We start from the raw sequence: 23,270 nt of genomic DNA on the forward strand, positions 1-23,270 counted from the left end.
CCTGTAAAAGTAGTCTATGCGTCTGTTTTTTCAGGCACAAGATTTCTTAGGACATTTGTAAGCGTAAATATCGGAAATTTCCAATTACATCTGAACTCGCTCACGATTTGGCGACGATCTTTCAAGGCAGAAACTTGACAGATCGGAAATGCTGGTTTCCAGCGCAGTAGGAACTCCTTACGGACCCTGGGAGGCTGGAATTTCAGGACAATTTGTTCCTTTGTAATGGTTTAACTGATTATAACAACATGCTCCAATTAACTGTTTGAATTTACTTGACATCTCTGTTGCAACTTGACTCCTGCAGAAAAAGCTGCATCATATCCGTTATGTACAGGGCAATTAAGAAACATAAAGCAACTCATTCGTTCCAGAATCGGAACAGAGCATTCTAATCTCATTGGAACATGGTTACTTTCTCAGTAATTCTTGGGATCGGTGAGTATGGTCGGCTGGTCTGTTGACTTTAACTCCTAGCGGGACAAAGATCATTTAATCTTTCAGAAAAACGCTTCGATTGAACAACTGGATGCACAAATCTTAGTTCGGAGTTATTTGAAATGAGCATATTCAATATATGACTGAAGTCTCAAGCAACCTGGATTATCATTTAACATGACACAAACTGAATTAATGTTTTGGGTACCGTAAAACAGAATGCGAAAGGCTGTCTCGAAGGAGCTGACTAATAATACCGTACTGCTTTCAAGAGGATTAACAGAAGCTGGAGACGATATGTAGTGAAGCTAATAGGAATAGTTGATAGATCATTCTCTCTCTGCCTGTCTGACTATCTGTCTGTCTGTTTGTCTACCTATTTATCTATCTATCCATCTCTTGCTATTTCTCCATCAATTTTTCTGTTTATCTCATTCCTTGTCTGTGCCTATGTACCTATGTATATCGACGCTGACCATTACACTTTCTAGTAATAATCTTGTGGAAAATGATGTAATGCGTTGTAAATTCGAATGTAATTTGCTTTGAAATAATAGGATCTATACGGTTACTGAGCCAGTTGTTAGCAAACTGTTGCATATTGAGCCTTACTTGTACTGAATTACAAAGTTGCAACGTAATCTGAGATGAAGAAAGCTGAAGACAATTAGAGAAGTGTCAAAATCTAACTTCTGAGAATTGGTGGGTTGCTTGACATGTTAGTAACTTATTGATGAATTAAATGTTTTACTTGCTCTGTTTGTTATTTTTCATTTAGTTCATCTCGTGTCACTTGTGGGATATGAAATAGTATGTGAGTATGTGAAAATAAATTAATATAACATTTAATAAGTTTTATATTTTCAGTACTTGATTGCTCCATAATGGGGAAGCTTTAGATTTATGGGAATTTAACAAATGTGTTCGTAAAATTGCACAAGTATTCGCAATACGTATTACAGAAAGACTTGTGTAACTTTATGTGACTCTTCCTTTAATTGCTATTAGTCAGAACAATTTATTTTAGAGCAGTGTTCACGGGTTCTCCTTGTTTAAAAAAATGACTACTATCTATCTGTGTAACCTCCTCCAGCCCTAATAACCCCACAGATCTCTGCCTTCCTCCGATTCTGGTCTTTTGTGCAACCACGATTTAATCGCTCCACATTGGCATCGCTGTCTTCAGCTGCTTGGGTTTCAGCTCTGAAATTTCCTCCATTAAACGCTTCAACTCGCTATCTCTCTCATCTTCTTTAAGATGTTCCATAAAACCTAACATTTGAGCAAGCTTTTGGTGACATGTCCTAATGTCTTGTTGTGAGGATCAGCATCAAGTGTTGTTTGATAACACTCCTGCGAAGCGCTGTGGGACGTTTTACTACTTTAATGGCGCTATATGCAAGTTGCTACTGTTGATTAATAATATTGTCCTTTGCTGTCCCCAAAAAACATGCACCTCCATCGAGGTGGAGCCATAACTAACAGCCTGAGTTTAGAATTAATGTGCTTTCAATCTATTATGGGTTGAATCTTCGATATTACTGTTACATCTGTGGCCGTTATTAAAAACTGCATGTTAATTCCAACGGTGTAGACATAACTGCTGAAATTTTTACTATTTTAGCATGAGTGTATTTTGTGGTAATGGGCACATGAAACGTGGTTTAATGCAACGGTTCACAAGGAACGCAAAATTTCTGGGTTTTCATGCACGAAGCGCATGTGTGCAAAGCCGGAACTTGTGATCTGTCATGATTTTTCTTGTCAGGTCCAATGCTGCCCGGGAACTGGGCATAGGTGCGCATGAAGTTCTTGCAAAGCAGGCATAAGACCTGATTTTAGCAGTGTAAGAGATAAAAAAACATTATAATATTTTTTATCAAACAGTTATACATTAAAAAAATTGTATAATAAGGTAAATTTATTTTTACCCACTTGAAATATTTAAATTTATTTTTCAAAAAAAATTGTTTTAACATGACATACATATCCAATGGCATTTTAATTAATGTTAAATATGTAATTTTTTAAAAATGTATTTTATGCGTCGTTGCATTATTTCGGGTAGTTCCCATTCATACACTGATTCCATACTTTAAGAATCCCCATAAGCTTGAATGGGGAATCCATTATTTTATTTGTTGGCCCACACCTGCACCCCTAGGATACATAGGCCATTGCCCGCAGGTACCCAGAGCGGCCCCGGACTGCGAGTCTCCATATGCGGGCATTTTATTTGCAATTCGTCGTGGAAGCCAACAGCCAAAAATTCACCGGTCATGATATGAATGCAGATTCATTGAACAGAATTCAGTTGATTCATTGTTCTGATTGTGTTTCACTCAGATAATATACCGAAGCCAACCTTGTCCCTGGATCCACCCTATGCAGCCTTCCTAAACTCAGAGAGAGTAATCCTCACTTGTCGCTGTCAGTGTTCTGTCACAAAGCATCGTTATTACAGAGGTCATGATCTATTGCTAGAGTTGGAGCGTCCGGAAGGGAAGTGTGAGACCAAAGTGAATTTACCTGTATCCCTGTCTAGTGAAGGCACTTACGCATGCCAATGTTTCCGAGAAGGATTTGTCCCAGTGACCGCTTCACCAGCAAGTGAGCCTGTTACAATACATATCACAGGTCTGTAATCAACACTGAGTTTGCATGAAATTGGCGGGTCTTGCTTATAACCAAGCATTTGATATGACATAGCAATCATAGTAAAACTCGTCATAGAATCTTAGAATTCAACAGTCCGTTTATGTCCTTCTGATATCTGCTGATATCCTCTTCTCTCTTTGCTACTATTGCCAATTTCCTGTCATCTGTAAATTTTGAAAAAATGCACTCAGTACCTATGTCCAGCTTTTAAAATACTTTTAACAGGAACAGTGGTCCTAATAGCGACCCCTGGGGCGTTCCCATGTATACATCCCACCAGACTGATAAACAATCGTCCTACTCTAATGGGCTGAAAATTGCGAACTCGCCGGTTGTGTACAAAGTGCGCTTGGACCTGGTAAAGCCTGACAAAAGATGGTTCTCGGGGCGCGATGCACACGTGCTGAAAACCGGCTTTTCCAATTTGTCAAAATTTGTTCAGACAGACACGATGCCACCCCTGGCAATCTGGTACAACAAAGTTAGCACTGCTGGGTAACTTCCTCACAAGGGCTGCAGCGTTTCAAGAAAGTGGCTCATCCCAACCAAGGGCAATCAGGGATGGGAAATAAATGCCAGCCGTGCCAGTGATGCACACATCCTATGAACAAATTTTTAAAATTGCAATGTTGTGAGAATTCAGGTGAGTCGCATCTCTGGAAACGCTGAGAATGATCCTGGGCATTACAGCAAGGTGGCGGGAGGGGTGGCGGGTGGCCGGGGGGCGCAGAATGTTACTTGAAACCACGGATCGCCTAGAGTATGATTCAAATATTACTGGTTTTGTTTCAAATGTATTATTTGCAGGTTTTTTGGCATGGTTTCCTAAAGGTATTTGCAGTAAGCAACATCATTCAGTGTCAAAAAATAAGAATATAATTTCATAAGAATTTGGAGCAGGCGTAGGCCATTTCACCCCTCGAGCCTGTTCCACCATTTAATAAGACCATGGCTGGTCTGATCATGGACTCAGCTCCACTTTACTGCCCGCTCTCCATAATCCTTCACTGCCTTATCGCTCTAAAATCTATCTCCACCTTAATAATGTTCAATTACTACGCCTCCACAGCTCTCTCGGGTAGGGAATTCCAAAGATTCATGACCCATTGAGAGTTTAAATTGTCGTGGTGGGGAAAGGGATTGACCTGGAAAGATACATAAATATCATACATAAATAAGATACATAAATATAAATATCCTGATCCGTAGAGCCCTATATTCCTAAAGAAATTTGAACCCCACCACACAAGACTATTGCTGCATCATTGCCGACAATATCAAAGAACAACAACTGGTGTGCAATATGCGTGTTAGAATGAATCCTCACCGACTGCAATTATGCCCTATAAAATATCGACACACATGGTCTGGGGGAACTGTTTATATTTCCTTGCAGAGTCCAATTGACAAGATTACCGCTGGCCAGGAATTGTAGTCGCACGCATAGCTCCGAATACACCTATGACACACAAAATACAACGAACTGGCGGAGAGGCTGTGAAACTTACACCTGGAGGCCGCAAAGCGGGGGGCAGTGTAATAAGAACATAAGAATTAGGAACAGGAGTAGGCCATCTAGCTCCTCGAGCCTGCTCCGCCATTCAACAAGGTCATGGCTGATCTGACCGTGGACTCAGCTCCACTTACCCGCCCGCTCCCCATAACCCTTAATTCCCTTATTGGTTAAAAATCTATCTATCTGTGACTTGAATACATTCAATGAGCTAGCCTCAACTGCTTCCTTGGGCAGAGAATTCCACAGATTCACAACCCTCTGGGAGAAGAAATTTCTTCTCAACTCGGTTTTAAATTGTCTCCCCCGTATTTTGAGGCTGTGCCCCCTAGTTCTAGTCTCCCCGACTAGTGGAAACAGCCTCACTGCCTTTATCTTATCTGTCCCTTTCATGATTTTAAATGTTTCTATAAGACCACCCCTCATCCTTCTGAACTCCAACGAGTAAAGACCCAGTCTACTCAATCTATCATCATAAGATAACCCTCTCATCTCCGGAATCAGCCTCGTGAATCGTCTCTGTACCCCCTCCAATGCTGGTATATCCTTCCTTAAGAAAGGTGACCAAAACTGCGCGCAGTACTCCAGGTGCGGCCTCACCAATACCTTGTATAGTTGCAGCAGGACCTCCCTGCTTTTGTACTCCATCCCTCTCGCAATGAAGGCCAACATTCCATTCGCCTTCCTGATTACCTGCTGCACCTGCAAACTAACTTTTTGGGATTCATGCACAAGGACCCCCAGGTCCCTCTGCACCTCAGCATGTTGTAATTTCTACCAATTCAAATAATATTCCCTTTTACTGTTTTTTTTCCACGGTGGATGACCTCACATTTTCCGACACTGTATTCCATCTGCCAAACCTTAGCCCATTCGCTTAAGCTATCTAAATCTCTTTGCAGCCTCTCTGTGTCTTCGACACAACCCGCTTTCCCACTAATCTTTGTGTCATCTGCAAATGTTGTTACACTACACTCTGTCCCCTCTTCCAGGTCATCTATGTATATTGTAAACAGTTGTGGTCCCAGCACCGATCCCTGTGGCACACCACTAACCACCGATGTCCAACGAGAAAAGGACCCATTTATCCCGACTCTCTGCTTTCTGTTAGCCAGCCAATGCTCTATCCATGCTAATACATTTCCTCTGACTCCGCGTACCTTTATCTTCTGCAGTAAACTTTTGTGTGGCACCTTATCGAATGCCTTTTGGAAATCTAAATACACCACATCCATCGATACACCTCTATCCACCATGGTCGTTATATCCTCAAAGAATTCCAGTAAATTAGTTAAACATGATTTCCCCTTCATGAATCCATGTTGTGTCTGTTTGATTGCACTATTCCTATCTAGATGTCCCGCTATTTCTTCCTTAATGATAGTTTCAAGCATTTTCCCCACTACAGATGTTAAACTAACCAGCCTAAAGTTACCTGCCTTTTGTCTACCCCCTTTTTTTTTAAACCGAGGCGTTACATTAGCTGCTTTCCAATCCGCTGGTACTTCCCCAGAGTCCAGAGAATTTATGTAGATTACAACGAATGCATCTGCTATAACTTCCGGCATCTCTTTTAATACCCTGGGATGCATTTCATCAGGACCAGGGGACTTGTCTACTATGAGTCCCATTAGCCTGTCCAGCACTACTCCCCTAGTGATAGTGATTGTCTCAAGGTCCTCCCTTCCCACATTCCCGTGACCAGCAATTTTTGGCATGGTTTTTGTGTATTCTACTGTGAAGACCGAAGCAAAATAATTGTTTGAGGTCTCAGCCATTTCCACATTTCCCATTATTAAATCCCCCTTCTCATCTTCTAAGGGACCAACATTTACTTTCGTCACTCTTTTCCGTTTTATATATCAGTAAAAACTTATACTATCTGTTTTTATGTTTTGCACAAGTTTGCTTTCATAATCTATCTTTCCTTTCTTTATTGCTTTCTTAGTCATTCTTTGCTGTCATTTAACATTTTCCCAATCTTCTCGTTTCCCACTAAGCTTGGCCACCTAATACGCATTGGTTTTTAATTTGTTACTCTCATGTATTTCCTTGTTTATCCACGGCTGGTTATCCCTTCTCTTACCGTCCTTCTTTTTCACTGAAATATATTTCTGTTGAGCACTATGAAAGAGCTCCTTAAAAGTCCTCCACTGTTTCTCAATTGTGCCACCATTTAGTCTGTGTTTCCAGTCTACTTTAGCTAACTCTGCCCTCATCCCATTGTAGTCCCCTTTGTTTTGTTTAAGCATAGTATGCTCGATTGAGACAATACTTCCTCACCCTCAATCTGTATTATAAATTCAACCATACTGTGATCACTCAACCGAGAGGATCTTCTACTCGGAGATTGTTTATTATTCCTGTCTCATTACACAGGACAAGATCTAAGATAGCTTGCTCCCTTGTAGGTTCACTAACATACAGTTCGAAGAAACAGTCCCGTATGCATACTATGAATTCCTCCTCAAGGCTACCCTGTGCGATTTGATTTGACCAATCGATATGTGGGTTAGAATCCCCCATGATTACTGCCATTCCTTTTTCACATGCCCGCATTATTCCCTTGATTATTGTCCGTCCCACCATGAAGTTATTATTTGGGGGCCTATAAAGTACACCCACCAGTGACTTTTTCCCCTTACTATCTCTAATCTTCACCCACAATGATTCAACATTTTGTTCATTAGAGCCAATATCGTCTCGCACAACTGCCCTGATATCATCCTTTATTAACAGAGCTACCCCACCTCCTTTCCCTTCTTGTCTATCTTTCCGAATTTTTCGATACCCCTGTATATTTAATTCCCAGTCTTGGCCACCCTGCAACCACGTTTCTGAAATGGCCACCAAATCATACCCATTTGTAATGATTTGTGCCGTCAACTCATTTACTTTATTTCAAATGCTGCGTGCGTTTAGGTAGAGTGTTTTAATACTAGTTTTTAAACCATGATTTTTAGTTTTGACCGCTCCTGCAGCCCCTTTATATTCATACATATTGTCCCTTCCTATTACCTTGTTGTTTACACTTACCTCAGTGCTACTCTGCTCTGTTGCCTCCTGCCTTTTTGTATTCTTTCTTGGGGTCCTGTTCATCTGAGCTCTCACCAACACTATCTAGCTCAGAGCCCTCTCCTGGGTTCCGAATGCTCCTCGCATTAAGGCACCAAGCTTTCATCCTTACCTTTTTATTACACTTTAGAAATCTGCTGTACAGTGGCCCTTTTTATTTTTGCTTTGGGTTTCTCTGCCCTCCACTTTTACTCATCTCCTTTCTGTCTTTTGCTTCTGTCTCCATTTTGTTTCCCTCTATCTCCCTGCATTGGTTCCCATCCCCCTGCCATATTAGTTTAACTCCTCCCCAACAGCACTAGCAAACACTCCCCCTAGGAAATTGGTTCCGGTCCTGACCAGGTGCAGACCATCCAGTTTGTACTGGTCCCACCTCCCCCAGAACCGGTTCCAATGCCCCAGGAATTTGAATCCCTCCCTGCTGCACCACTGCTCAAGCCACGTATTCATCTGAGCTATCCTGCGATTCCTACTCTGACTAGCACGTGGCACTGGTAGCAATCCCGAGATTACTATATTTGAGGTCCTACGTTTTAATTTAGCTCCTAGCTCCTTAAATTCGTCTCGTAGGACCTCATCCTTTTTTTTACCTATATCGTTGGTACCAATGTGCACACGACAACTGGCTGTTCACCCTCCCTTTTCAGAATGTCTTGCACCCGCTCCGAGATATCCTTGACCCTTGCACCAGGGAGGCAACATACCATCCTGAGTCTCGGCTGCGGAAACGTCTATCTATTCCCCTTACAATTGAAAGCCCTATCACTATCACTCTCCCACTCTTTTCCCTGCCCTCCTGTGCAGCAGAGCCAGCCATGTTGCCATGAACTTGGCTGCTGCTGCCCTTCCCTGATGAGTCACTCCCTCAACAGTACTCAAAGCGATGTGTCTGTTTTGCAGGGGGATGACCACAGGCGACCCCTGCACTACCTTCCTTGCACTGCTCTTCCTGCTGGTCCACGGAAATCAGTGAATAGACAGTGCACAAACCTGTGATCATATATGCCTTGTCCACCAATTTTAATGCAGAATTCCAATTTAATCATTTCAAAGTAAATAATGTAAAGATAGCTATTGGAATTCCGAAATCTAATCTAATTATAACTTACACAATTGGAATTATTTTTGTAAATAACTTCATTCCACCAACGTCACTCAAAATGTAAGTCTTGATAATAATGTTGCATATCATAAAAACCGTAACCTGGGCCAATATTTGCAGAAGATCTTTTAATGCATGGTATGTGTTTAATTTGCGATGTGCCTTACGCTGAAGCAAACAAGCCCTGTGACTGCATCAACTGAAACATTTTAGTGAGCAATTGCTGGCCAGTCGTTAAGCAACTAGTCCAACTCTGCACCAGCGATTGTTTCTCTGTGGGCCATGTTAATGGCAAGTGTACGTGGAAATCCTGACCTTGCGTGGATTTGAAAGGTGGTATGGTGGTGTACATTGAGAGTGCACCAACATACCGATCGCACAATCCGTCAAGTGTGTTACGTGAAATTGGCCATTTTATCTTTGGGCGTTGGTGTAAACTGGGTATTATTGATTTGCATTCCATTATATGCCCATCCGATGATTCTTTGCATTGAAGTCAATGGAAGTGATAAATTGGGCGATTGTTATAATTGGCAGCCAATAATATATCGCCAACTTCATGCCATCATTCAAAGTAAAATTACTCTCATTTATGTGTCTATACGGGATGTTCAATGTTCATTCTTGAATGAATGCAAATAAAATATGTTCGAGACACCGTCCTGAGCAGAAATACTCGGCAAAAACAGACCTATCTGTGCTTTGACTAATCCTGTTCAAAAAAAATAATTCAGGGATTTTGTATGTCGCAAAAAAGACCAGCATTTATTGACGTTGAAACGCTGAGCCTTCTTCTTGAAAACAACTGACTGGCTTGCTAGGACATTTCAGAGGGCAGTTGTCACAAGAACACAAGAAATAGGAGCAGGAGTAGGCCATTTGACAGCTCGAGCCTGCTCTGCCATTTAATATGATCATGTACTTATCTCCACTTCCCTGCCCCTCCCCATAACCCTTCACTCCATTATCGCTCAAAAAATCTGTCTATCTCCGGCTTAAATATATTCAATGACTCAGCATCCACAGCTCGTTGCTAAATTCTGAGAGAATAAATTCGCCCTCGTCTCAGTTTTAACTGGGCGGCCCCTTATTCTGAGATTATAACCCCTAGTTTTAGTTTCACCTGAGTGGAAATATCCTCTCTGCATCCACGTTGTCGAGCCCCCGTATTATTTAATATGTTTCGATAAGGTCACCTCTCATTCTTCTGAACGCCAATGAGTACAGGCCCAACCTACTTGACCTATCTTCATAATCAAATCCCTCATCTACGGAATCATCCTAGTGAACGTTCTCTGAACAGCCTCCAATGCAAGAATATCCTTCCTTCAGTACGGAGACCAACAATGTATGCAGTAATCTAGGTGTGACCTCACCAATACACTGTACAGTTGTAGCAGGACTTCTCTGCTTTTATATGCTAACCCCCTTGCAATAAAGGCCAACATTCCTTTTGTTTTCCTGATTACTTGCCGTACCTGCATACTAACGTTTTGTGTTTTATGCAAAGGACCCCCAGGTCCCTCTGTACTGCAGCATTTTGCAGTTTTTCTCCATTTAACTTATAATTTGCTTTTCTATTATGTCTGCAAAATTGGATAACTTTATATTTTCCACATTGTACTCCATCTGCCAAATTTTTGCCCACTCACTTAGCCTGTCTATATCCCTCTGCAGATTTTTTGTGTCATCACAATTTACTTTCCCACCCACCTTTGTATCAGCAACAAGCTTGGCGACATTACACTCCGTCTCTTTATCCAAGTCATTAAGACGGATTGTAAATAGTTGAGGCCCCAGCACTGATCTCTGTTGCACCACACTAGTTACTGTTTGCCAAGCGGAAAATGACCGATTTATCCTGAATCTCTGTTTTCTGTTAGTTAGTCAATCCTCTATGAATGCTAATTTATTTCTCCCAACGCCATGAACTTTTATCTTGCGCAGTAATCTTTTATGTGATACCTTATCGAATGCATTCTGGAAATCCAAATACACCACGTTCGCTGATTCCCACTTATCCCCCCTGCTCGTTACATCCTCAAAGAACTCCAGAAAACTGGTCAAAGATGACTTCCCTGACATTAAACCACGCTGACTCTTAGTGATTGAATTATGCTTTGCCAAATATCCTGCTACTGCTTTCATAATAATGGATTCTAGCATTTTCACAATGACTATAGTTTCCTTCTTTTTTATCTGCTTACTTTTTAAAATAGGGGCATTACGTTTAAGGTTTTTCAATCCTCTGGGCCCTCCCCAGAATCCAAGGAATGTTGGTACATTACAACCAATGCATCGACTATCTCTGCAGCCACTTATTTTAAGACGCAAGCCATCAGGTCCAGGGAATTTATCCGTCTTTATTCCCATTATTTTATCGAGTACTACTTCTTCAGTGATAGCGATTGTATTAAGTTCCTCCCTTACTTTAGCCCCTTTATTGTACAATATTGGGATGTTTATGGTGTCTTCTACCGTGAATAACGATACAAAGTATTCATTCAATGTCTCTGCCATTTCCCTGTTCCCCTTTATTAATTCCACAGTCTCATCCTCCAGGGGACCAACATTTACTTCAGCCACTCTTTTCCTTTTTATGTAACTGTAGAACTCTTACTATCTGTTTTTATATTTCGTGCTAGTTCACTTTCATAATCTATCTTCCCTTTCTATTATTTCTGTAGTCGTTCTTTAGTGGATTTAAAACATTCCCAATCCTCTGGCCTCCCATTCGTCTTGGCCACATTGTATGCACTTGTTTTCAATTTGATACCATTCCTCATTTCCTTAGTTAGCCACGGTTGGTTTCCCTTCTGTAACAATCTTTCATTCTCATTAGGATATATGCTTGTTGCGAGTTATGAAATATCTCATTAAATGTCTGCCACAGCTCTTCAACCGACCCACACTTTAATCTATTTTCCCAGTCCAATAGCCAGCTCTTCCTTCATACCTTTGCAGTCTGCTTTATTTAAGCTCAGGAGTCTGGTTTGAAATACAATTTTCTCACCCTCCAACTGAATTTGAAATTCAACCATTTTATGGACACTCATTCCTAAATGATCTTTTACAAGGAGATCGTTTATTAATCCTGTCTCATTACACAGTACCAGATCTAATAACGCCTGTGTCCTGTGTGGTGGTGCAACGTACTGGTCAAGGAAATTAACCCACATGTTTTCTATGAACTCTTCCTCAAGGTTACTGTGGCAAATTTGCGTTGTCCGATCAATATGAAGGTTAAAATCACCCATTAGTATTGCCGTACCTTTTTCACAAGCCTCCATTATTTCTTGATTAATATCCATCCAAAAGTGTAGCTACTCTTAGGGTGCCTACAGACTACACCCACCACTGAACTACATTGATGCGGATCTTGAGTCAAATGTAGGCCAGACCGGGTAAGGACGGCATATTTCCATTCCTAAACCATATTATCAAATCAGACAGGTTTTTATAACAATCCGGTAGTTTAATGATCACCATTACTGATGCTAACTTTCCATTCCAGAAATATTTAATTAACTGAATTTAAATGCTCCAGCTGCCATGGTGGGATAATGAACTCATGTCACTCTGATTAATAGTGTAGATCTCTGGATTACTATTCCAGTAACCTAACCACTGTGCTACAACCGTTTCACGGAATGGCTACTAAAAGTGATGTTCAGGCTGAAAAATGTTCACCTATCATATTTTAAATTGTTTGTGCAATTTGGTTTTGATCCTTTGGAAATCTTTCAATTTACTTGTAGAGATTACCTGACAGCCTTTATGTTGAATCAAGGTCAATTTTATATTGAATGTCTTAAACATTTGCTACACAATTTCATTTAATGGGTTACAAAGTCTTTCTATTACCTGCGTTCAATACCTGCGTTTCAGATACACTCCTAAAGCCGACAATCTCCACGGCCCCAGCCTCCGGAGCAGTTTCCAATGGACAAAAAGTTGACATTACCTGCAAGGGTGACATTCGTTTGCCTGGGGTATTATTTTTCTTCTACAAAGGCTACGAAGGAAGAAATGTGCAAACTCGAGCAGTGCTTGATACTGAGTGGAGCGACACATTCACTATAAACAGCCTGAATAAAAGCTCTGCAGGAAAATATTGCTGCCGATATCAATCTGCGGTTCCAGGGCATCGGATGGATTCGCCTCTAAGTAAATATGTGACGATTACTGTGAAAGGTATGGTCCAACATATATGAAAACGAGGTTTCTTGTTCGTGTATCTTAATGTTTGACTCATTCGTTCATATAAAGTTACCATAAGTAATGCAATTTCCCTGCAATTATCTACTGTTTCTCAATTGGTGATCTATTCTTCGGCATATTCTTTCCGGAACATAGGAGCAGGAATAGTACATTTAGCTCCTCAAGCCTGTTCCGCCGTGCAGGGAATTCGTGGCTGATCTTTGATCTAACTACATATTCCCACCTTTGTCACATATCTGTTAATACCTATGGTTAGCGGCAAACCATCAATTTCCGGTTTACAATTAACAATTGATCCAGCATCAATTGCCGTTTGCAGAAGATAGTTCCAAACTTCTACCACCATTTGCGTGTAGAAGTGTTACCTAATTTCAACACTGAAATGTCTGGCTCTAATTTTTACACTATTCTCGCTAGTCCTAGAATTTCCAACCTACAGCAATAGTTTATCTCAATCTACCCTATCTGTTCTGCTTGATATCTTGAAAAAAATCGGTTAGATCACCTGGTAACCATCTAAATTCATGGGAATACAACCCTCGTTTGAGTAATTTCGTTATCATTCAAACCTTGAAGTCCAGGTATCATTCTGACTCCCTCCAAGGCCAATATATCCTTCCAAAGGTGCAGTGCCCAGACCTGCTGACAATATTCCAGGTGTGGTCTAACTTGGGTTTTTTTTTGCTGATGCATATCAGCTACCACCTTGCACTCGAGTCATCTAGATATAATGACCAGCATTCCATTAGCCTTATTTGATTATTTTCTGTACCTTTTCATAACATCCAGGGTGAATGACCCGGAGCAGGGAAACATTTACCCCGCTTCATTGCCCAATAATACGCAGTGTCACAGCAGAAACGGTAAATAGTCGACAGCATAGATGGCTCTATTTTTCCCACAGTGTGGAGAGCTAAGTGTTTGCTAACAATTAAACGCTAAAAATGATATTTTACCGTATTTTATTTATGCCTGCTTTATCAGGTATCCTCCGTTTCCAACTTACATCGAATTGTAACACCCATATTTAATATCATAGATGGATGGCTGGTGAAGATTGAATTTGTTGTGCTCGCTTTGCAAGTCGCCCAATGGACTGAGTTGCCTAACTGAGTTAAACTGAGTTAATCGGGGCAGAGGTTATGGTTTGAAATTTTTGAACTCTGTGTCGATCGGAATTGCATTGAACTTCATTGGATCAGTGTAAGAGGTCGAGGGGTAACTACAACAACTCTGTTGGTCACAGTATAAACAAGAGATAGTGGGGGCTTGTAAAAAGGGAACAACAATAATCATGGGTGATTTTAACCCCCATAATGATTGGACAAATCAAATTGGTCAGGGTAGCCTTGAGGAGGAGTTCATAGAGTGCATATGCGACTGGTTCCTTGGGTAGTATGTAACGGAACCAAACAGGGGGCAGCCTATCTTAGATCTGGTCCTGTGTAATGAGACAGGATTAATAAATAATCGCCTAGTAAAGGATCCCCTCGGAATGAGTGACCATAGCATGATTGAATTTCAAAATTCAGGTGAAGGTTGAGAAAATTGGATTTCTAAACAGCATGCTAAGCTTAAATAAAGGAGACAATGAAGGTATGAGAGCAGAGTTGGGTAAAGTGGATTGAGAAAATAGATTAAGGTGTAGGACGGTTGATGGAGAATGGTGTACATTTAAGGAGATATTTCGCAACTCTCAAGAAATATATATTCTAGTGAAGAGGAAAGGATGTAAGAGAAAATATGGTCATCCGTGGCTAACTAAAGAAATAAAGAATGGTATCCAATTAAAAACAAGGGCATACAAAGTGGCGGAAACTACTTGGATGACAGAAGACTGGGAAGCTTCTATAAGCCAGCAAATAACGACTAAAAAATGATTAAGAAAGGGAAGATAGACTAGCACAAAATATATAAAGAGATAGCAAGATTTTCTATTGTTATTTAAAAAGGAAAAGGGTGGCTAAAGTCAATGTTGGTCCCTTAGAGGACGAGACCGGGGAACTAATAATGGGGAACATGGAGATGGCCGAAACTCTGAACAAATATTTAGTATCATTCTTTATGGTAGAAGACACTAACAATAGTCTGACAGTGGATAGTTTAGTGGAAACAGTAGGGGGAACTTAACACAATCGTAATCATTAAGGAGGTGGTACTCAGTAAGATAATTGGACTGAAGGCAGATAAATCCCCTGGACCTGATGGCTTGTATCCTGAAGAGAAGTAGCAGCTGGGATTGTGGATGCATTGGTTGTAATTTACGAAAATTCCCTGGATTTTGAGGAGGTTCCAGTAGAGTGCAAAATTGCAAGCATAACGCCCCTATTAAAAACAATGAAGCAGACAAAAAGCAGGAAATTATAGACCAATTAGCCTGACAGCTATGGTTGGGGAAATGTTGGAGTCCATTATTAAATAACCAGTAGCAGGACATTTGGAAAAGCAAAATTCGATCAGGCATGGATTATGAAGGTCAGCATGGATTTATGAAGGGGAAGTCATGTTTGACAAATTTGCTGAAGTTCTTTGAGGATGTAACGAACAGGGTGGATAAAGGGGAACCAGTGGATGTGGCGTATTTGGACTTCCAAAAGGTATTTGACAAGGTGCCTTTAAAAGGTTACTGCATAAGATAAAAGTTCACGGGGTTGGGGGTAATATATTAGCATAGATAGAGGACTGAATAACTAGCAGAGAACAGAGAGTGGGGACAAACGGTTCATTCACTGATTGGCAACAAGTAACTAGTGGGGTGCAGCAGGGATAAGTGCTGGGACCCCAACTATTTAAAATATATATTAACGATTGGGAGGAGGGACTGGGTGTAATGTAACCAAGTTTGCTGATGATACAAACTTGGGAGGAAAAGCAACGTATGAGAAGGATACACAAAATCTGCAAAAGGACATAGACAGCCTAAGTGAGTGGGCAGAAATTTAGTAGATGGAGTATAATCTTGGAAATTTGGCATAAAAAATCAAAGAGCAAGTTATTATTTAAATGGAGAAAGAATGCAAAGTGCTGCAGCTCAGCGGGACCTGGGGGTACTTGTGCATGAAACACAAAAGGTGGTATGCAGATACAGCAAGTTATTAGGAAGGTCAATGGAATCTTGTCATTTATTGCAACGGGGATGGAGTATAAAAGCAGGGAAGTCTTGTAGAGGTTATTGATGAGGCCACACCTGGGAGACTGCGTGCAGTTTTAATTTCCATATTTACGAAAGGATATACTTGCTTTGGAGGCAGTTCAGAGAAGGTGCACAAGATTGATTCCAGAGATGCAGGGGCTGATTTATGAGGAAAGGTTGAGTAGATTGCGCTTCTACTCATTGGGATTCAGAAGAATGAGAGGTGATCTTATCGAAACGTATAAGATTATGAGGGGGCTTGACAAGGAGGATGCAGAGAGGATGATCCCACTAATGGGGGAGCCTAGAACTAGAGGGCATGATCTTAGAATAAGGGGCCGCCCATTTAAACAGAGATGAGGAGAAATGTCTTCTCTCAGAGGGTTGTAAATCTATGGAATTCGTTGCCTCAGAGAGCTGTGGAAGCTGGGTCATTGAATATATTTAAGTCAGAATTAGATGGTTTCTTGAACGATAAGGGGATAAGGGGTTATGGGGAGCGGGCGGGAAGTGGAGCTGAGTCCATGAGCAGATCAGCCACGATCATATTGAATGGCAGAGCAGCCTCGAGGGGCCTTATGGTCTACTCCTGCTCCGATTTCTTATGTTCTTACGGAAGACTCGAGAACCAGTGGACACAGATTTAAGATGATTGGCACGAGAACCAAAACCCTCATGAGGAGACATTTTTTTAATGCAGCGAGTGGTTCGCAGCTGGAATGGACTGCCGGAAACGGTAGTTGAAGCAGATTCAATCTTGGCTTTCAGAAGGTAATTAGATAAGTACCTGAAGGAACAAAATGCAGGTATACGGGGAAAGTGTAGATAAGTGGAACTAGTAGTAGTGATCTTGCCGAGAGTCTGCACGGGTTCGAAAGGCCGAAAGGCCACCTTATGCGCTGCAAGCAATCTATGATTCTATGATTCTATTATAACTCAAGGAACATCAATTAATATTTATGATACTTTTCACATACAAAAAGCTGTCCGCATTCTAGGATAGAAAATAAATACTATGCTACGGGCTAATGAATTAACTGATAGCCACTGCGGATCAAAGGAGATTACAAGACCTCGAATACTTTTTTAATCCAGCACTGTCATAGAATCATGGTATCATTACATTTAGCCTGGATGTAGGCCATTTAGGCCCATCGTGCTTCCACCAGCCAACAAAGAGCTATCCAGCCTAAACCCAATTTCCAGCTCTTGGGTCGTCGCCCTGCAGGTTACGGCACTTCAAGTGTGCATCCAAGTAATTTTAAATGAGGTGATGGCTTCAGCCTCTAGACCCCTTTCAGGCAATGAGTTACAGACCCCCACCACCATCTAGGTGAAGTAATTTCACCTCATATTTCCTCTAAACCTTCTGCCTATTACATTAAATATATGACCAATGGTTGCTGACATCTTTGCTAAAGGAAATAGGTCAGTCCTATCAACTCTATCTAGGCCCCTAATAATGTTATACTCCTTAATAAAGTCTTCTCTCAGCTTCTTCTGTTCCAAAGAGAACAAGCCCAGCCTATCCAATCTTTCTCCATTGCTAAAATTCTCCAGTCCAGGCAACATCCTCGTGATTTTCCTTTGTACCCTTTCTAGTGCAATCACATCTTTCCTGAATTGTGGTGACCAGAACTGCACGCAGTACTCCAGCTGTCGCCTAAGAAGTGTTTTATTCAGTTCAGGCACAACCTCCGTGCTCTTGTATTCTATGCCTCGACTAACAACTTAATGTATTCCGTATGCCTTCTTAACCTCGTTGTCTATCTGGTTTGCTACATTCAGGGATCTGTGGACATGCACACAAGGTCGCTTTTGTCCTCTACAATTCTCAGTGTTCTACAATTTATTGGATATTCGCGTGCCTTTTATCCCTCCACAAATGCATTACTCACACTTCTCCGGATTGAATTGCATTTGCCACTGTGCTGCCCACCTGATTAATCAATTGATATCTTCCTGCACTCTACAGTTTTATTCTTCATTATCAACCACACAGCCGATTTTAGTATAAGCTTCAAACCTTTTGATTATACCCTCTTCCTTCAAGTCTAAAGCATGATATCTACCACAACAAGCAAGGAAACCAGTACTGAGATCTGCATTCCATTCATAATTACACCTAGCCACCATTACCATTTGCTTCCTACCTCTGAGCCAATTATGGATCCAACTTGCCACTTTGCCCTGGATTCCTTGGGCCTTTACTTTCGTGACCAGTCTGTCACGTAGGACCTTATCAAAAGCCTTGCTAAAATCAAACGCACAACCCTCATCGATCCTCCTGGTTACCTCCTGAACAAATTCAATTAAGTTAGTCAGACACACATTTCAGTTAACAAATCCATCCTGACTGTCCTTTATGAATCTCTGTAAATAAAGGTTTAACCTCTTCCTCAATTTTTTTCCTATAATATTCACACCGCCGTAATTAGGCTGAAAGTCCTGTAATTACTCGGTCAATCCCTTTCTGCATTTTGAGACAAAGGTACAACCTTTACATTCCTCCACTCCTCCGGCACCATACGTGAAACAATATAGAGGATTGCAACATGATGGTCAGAACCTCTTTTATTTCCTCCATTGTTTCCTTAACCGCCTGCCATTCATTTCATCTGGGCTTGGGGATTTATCCACTGTTAAAGCTTCTAAACTCCATACTACCTCCCACTATGTTTATTTCATCTAATACGTCACACTCCTCCTTCCTGATTCCAATGCCTTTATCGCCCCTTTCTTGAGATTTGCATGTGCAATATTAAACGAACAATGCTAAATAAGTGAGTACCGAGAAGAACAGGTTGTGTTTGATAATTGTGTAAAATTCAAGATGTGTCAATACACACAAATTATCGCAATAATTGCTATAGCAACCATAGAAACATAGAAATATAGAAATTTACAGCGTGGAAAGAGGCCATTTCGGCCCATCGTGTCTGCGCCGGCCGACAAAGAGCCGCATGGACCTTGGTCAGCAGCCCTAAAGGTTACATGTAAACGTAAGAACAATGACAGAAAGGCAAAGAGCACCCAGCCCAACCAGTCCGCCTCACCACAACTGCGACACCACTTATACTGAAACATTCTACACTCCACCCCAACCGGAGCTATGTGATCTCCTGGGAGAGAAAAAAACAGATAAAAACCAGGCCAATATAGGGAGATGAAATCTGGGAAAATTCCTCTCCGACCTATCCAGGCGATCGAAACTAGTACAGGAGATCAACCTGGCCGTATTCTATTCCCTGCAGTACTTATCATTATCTCTGCTCTGTCGCACAAAAGGTCATCAAGTCTAATCCCAATTACCAGCTCTAGGTCCGCAGGTTACGCCACTTTAAGTGCCAATCCAACCATCTCTTAAAAGTGGTGAGGGTTTCTGCATCCACCACTCTTCCAGGCAGCGAGTTCCAGATCCTCCCAACCCTCTGCATGAAGAAGACCCCCTTCAAATCCCCTCTAAACCTTCCACCAACCACCGTAAAACTAGGACCCATGTAAAAGCCCACTCCACCAATTGAAATAGACCATTACTATCCATTATGTCCAGGCCCCTCAATATTTTATACACCTCAATGAGGTCTCCTCTCAACCTCCTCTGTTCCAATGAGAACAAACCCAGCCTAGCCAATCTGTCCTCATAACGAAAATGATCCATTCCAGGCAGCATCCTAGTAAATCTACTCTGCACCCTTTCTAGTGCAATCACGTCCTTCCTATAATACGGTGACAGAACTGCAGGCAATACTCCAGCTGTGACCTAACCAAAGTATTATACAATTTAAGCGTAATCTCCCTGCTCTTGCATTCTATGCCTCGGCTAATAAAGGCAAATATTCCGTGTGCCTTCTTAACCACCTTATCCACCTGACCTGCTACTTTCAGGGATCTGTGGACAAGCACTCCAAGGTCCCTTTGTTTATCTACACTATTAAGTGCCTACCACTTAATGTGTATATCCTTTCCTTATTAGCCCTCCTAAAGTGCATCACTTCACACGTCTCTGAATTAAATTCCATTTGCCACTGCTCTGCCGACCTGACCAGCAGATTGATATCCTCCTGCAGCCCATTACTTTCCTCTTCATTATCAATCACACAGGCACTTTAAGTGTCTCTGAAAACTTCTTAATCATACTGAAAACATTCAAATTTAAATCATTGATACATACCACAAAAAGCAAGGGTCCCAGTACTGAGCCCTGTGGAACTTCTCTGGAAACATCCTTCCAGTCACAAAAACATTCATTGATCATTACGCTTTGCTTCCTCCAAGCCAATTTTGGATCCAACTTGACACTTTGCCCTGTATCCCATGGGCTATAAGCTTCATGACCAGTCTACCAAGTGGGACCTTATGAAAAGCTTTGCTGAAGTCCATATATATACTGCATCGTACGACCTATATCATCGATCCTCTTGGTTAACTCCTCAAAAAATTCAATCAGATTAGTAGTCAAGATGTTCTCTTAACAAATCCGTGCTGACTGTCCCTAATTAATCCTTGTCTTTCCAAATGCAGACTCATCCTCTCTTTCAGGATTTTTTGCAATAAATTTCCCAACACTGAGGTCGGCTGACAGGCCTATAATTACTCGACCTATCCCTTTTTCCCTTCTTAAACAAGGGTACTACATTAGCAGTCCTCCAATCCTGCGTTTAACCATGTTTAAGGACATCGTAAATCAATTGGTAAAGATTCCCTCCGTTTATCAAAAATAGTCAAACATGTTCTCAAGGAATGTATTATCGAGTTAACAGCAAAACTTGTGAAATTATTACTCTGATCTTAACGTGTTACTACTTTTTTGTTGTTGCAAAATTGAAAATGTCAGTGGCTGTTTGCAAAGTCTTACCATAAAGAGTAAATCAAGTTTTCATCTCCATTTGCAATTGATTTTGCAAAACGTGTTCAGTTCCAACTTAAGTTGTATGTTCAATGAACAACAATGCTCTGTTCCTCTCCACAGAACAGTACCTCACAGATGCTATAGTCCGGCTCTGCCTCTGTGCCTTAGTGATCATCGTGATGTTGATAATCATTGTTGAGCATTTTGTGACTGCAATGTCACTGGACGGTAAGATGTTTAATTGGATTTCAGGTATTAATTTTATTTAAATGTGTTAGAGTTATTCATTCGAATGCTAAAGAAACGAGATGGTCAGCTGGCTTTTTCTCATACAACCTTACCATATAACACCTTACATCCAACAACAGCAACACCAACTTTTACTTATATAGCGCCTAGTAATACGCTCATGAGCAGGTTCACATGAGTATTATGATACGGCAAAATAAAATTGAGACAGATCATCATACGGAGAAATTTGGACAGATGATGAAAAAATTAGTCAAAGAGGTAGGTTTTCATTAACGTCTTAAAGGAAGAAAGAGGGGCAGAGAGGAAGAGGCGCTTAGGGAGGGAATTTCTTAGAGCCTATGCAACAGAAGGCACGACCACCAATGGTGGAGCTATTACAATCAAGGATGGTCAACACGGCAGAATTAGAGGAGCACAGATGTCTCGGGGGATTGAGGGGCTGTAGGAGATTAGAGAGAGAGGGAGGAGCGAGGCCAAGGAGTGATTTGAAAACAAGGATGAGAATTTTGACATCGAGGCGTTGCTTAACTGGGAGCCAATGTAGATCAGCGAACACAGTGGTGATGGACGAGCGGGTTTTGATGCGAGTTAGCACACAAGCAGCCGAATTTTGGAACATCTCTAATTGATCGAGGATATAACATGGCAGGGTAGCCAGGACTGCTTTGGAATAGTCAATTCTAGAGCGATCAAACGCATTGCTGAGGGTTTCAGCAGTGGGTGAGCTGAGGCAATGGAGGAGACAAGTGATGTTCCAGAGGTGGAAATGGTGGTATTAATTATGACGCGGATAGTGAAATGTGACCCCAAAGTTGGCAACTGTGTGGTTTACTCTTGTCTTAAGTTGAAGAAGTTAATTATATAATTTTGCTTTCCCCCTAGTTCAAGATTTAAACTTGCATCAATCTTCCTAAATTCTAATGAGTATATCTAGTACACATATATGTTTGACATTTCTACAGGTAGACATGCCCTGGACAATACGGATTATCCATCCTTTCGCTACAGACAAAACAGAGTCGAGATGTCATTAGACTGATCCGCTATTTCACGGGAGATTTTCAAAGAGCTCCGGAAGTGTTCTTCGCTCATTTTTAAAAATTCGTTCTTGTATGTATGCAACTGAGTGTGTTGCTACGGCAGTTAAGACTCAGCCACGTTGTTGTTGGTCTTTAGTCACATATAGGCCAGATCACATAAGTACGATAGATTTCCTTCCCTAAAGGACATTAGGAAACCAAATGGGTTGTTATGTCAATTTGGTAGTTTCATGGTCAATGCTACAGATAACAGTTTCTTATTCCAGATAGTTTACATGAAATCTAATTTCCCCCAGCTGCCAGGGTCGGAGTTGAATTCATGTGTCCACAATCATTAGTCCAGGTCTTTGGATGAGCAACCAAGTAACCTAACCACTATGCTACCGTACCCGTTATTGTCCGGGAATTCCTTGCTGGTTTTCCTACATATCGGGCCACAATTGAGATAGCAATTAAGTGGCTTTCAGTCGCTTTTGCAACTCCTGGTGCCATGAGAGTGGAGATCTATTTCATATTCTTGCAATGGAATTAACAGATCCGTCTGATCAGCCAGTCTTCAAGATGTCCACAGAATGCAACTGAAATGATTCCGCTCAACACTTACCTTTGAACAGATTTATGGCTGAAGCTGTTATTCGTTGTATGACACTGAGTCATTTACGTTATCTTACACCTGAAACGCTACACCTTAAATGTTAAAAAGCTGAATCGCTGAATGCTATACATAATCGCAGTTATGTGTCATATGTTCATTTTTCAAAATAAATTCCCTTTGTTTAGGAGTGAATTATGCGTCACGTGTTGAATTTTAGTAGGAAGAACGAGGAGAGGTAACAGAAAATAATGGTTACAATTCTAAAGGGGGTGCATTAACAGAGAGACCTGTGGGTATATGTGCACAAATCGTTGAAGGTGGAAGGGCAGGTTCAGAAACCGGTTTAAAAAAGGATATGGGATTTTGGCTTCATAAATAGAGACATAAAATA

At 41.2% G+C, this 23,270-nt stretch overlaps 1 protein-coding gene across 1 annotated transcript; it reads left to right on the top strand.

Annotated features, from left to right (window-relative positions):
• Positions 1-247: 247 nt before the first annotated feature.
• On the top strand, positions 248-23,270 carry LOC139247339 (osteoclast-associated immunoglobulin-like receptor). The gene is made up of 6 exons (XM_070871619.1): positions 248-438; positions 1,217-1,252; positions 2,785-3,075; positions 12,675-12,980; positions 21,113-21,220; positions 22,207-23,270. The coding sequence occupies exons 1-6, from the start codon at positions 408-410 to the stop codon at positions 22,281-22,283; spliced, it is 849 nt and encodes a 282-aa protein (XP_070727720.1). The 5' UTR covers positions 248-407; the 3' UTR covers positions 22,284-23,270.

Source organism: Pristiophorus japonicus, unplaced genomic scaffold, assembly GCF_044704955.1.
Source record: "Pristiophorus japonicus isolate sPriJap1 unplaced genomic scaffold, sPriJap1.hap1 HAP1_SCAFFOLD_270, whole genome shotgun sequence".
Lineage (NCBI taxonomy): Eukaryota > Metazoa > Chordata > Chondrichthyes > Pristiophoridae > Pristiophorus > Pristiophorus japonicus.

Excerpts from the sequence above, each read along its gene's own strand:
- LOC139247339 (XM_070871619.1), top strand. The coding sequence starts at position 408 with ATGGTTACTTTCTCAGTAATTCTTGGGATCG. Across the intron at positions 439-1,216 it reads CTCAGTAATTCTTGGGATCG|TTCATCTCGTGTCACTTGTG; the intron begins GTGAGTATGGTC and ends TTTTTCATTTAG. Across the intron at positions 12,981-21,112 it reads TGTGACGATTACTGTGAAAG|AACAGTACCTCACAGATGCT; the intron begins GTATGGTCCAAC and ends TCCTCTCCACAG.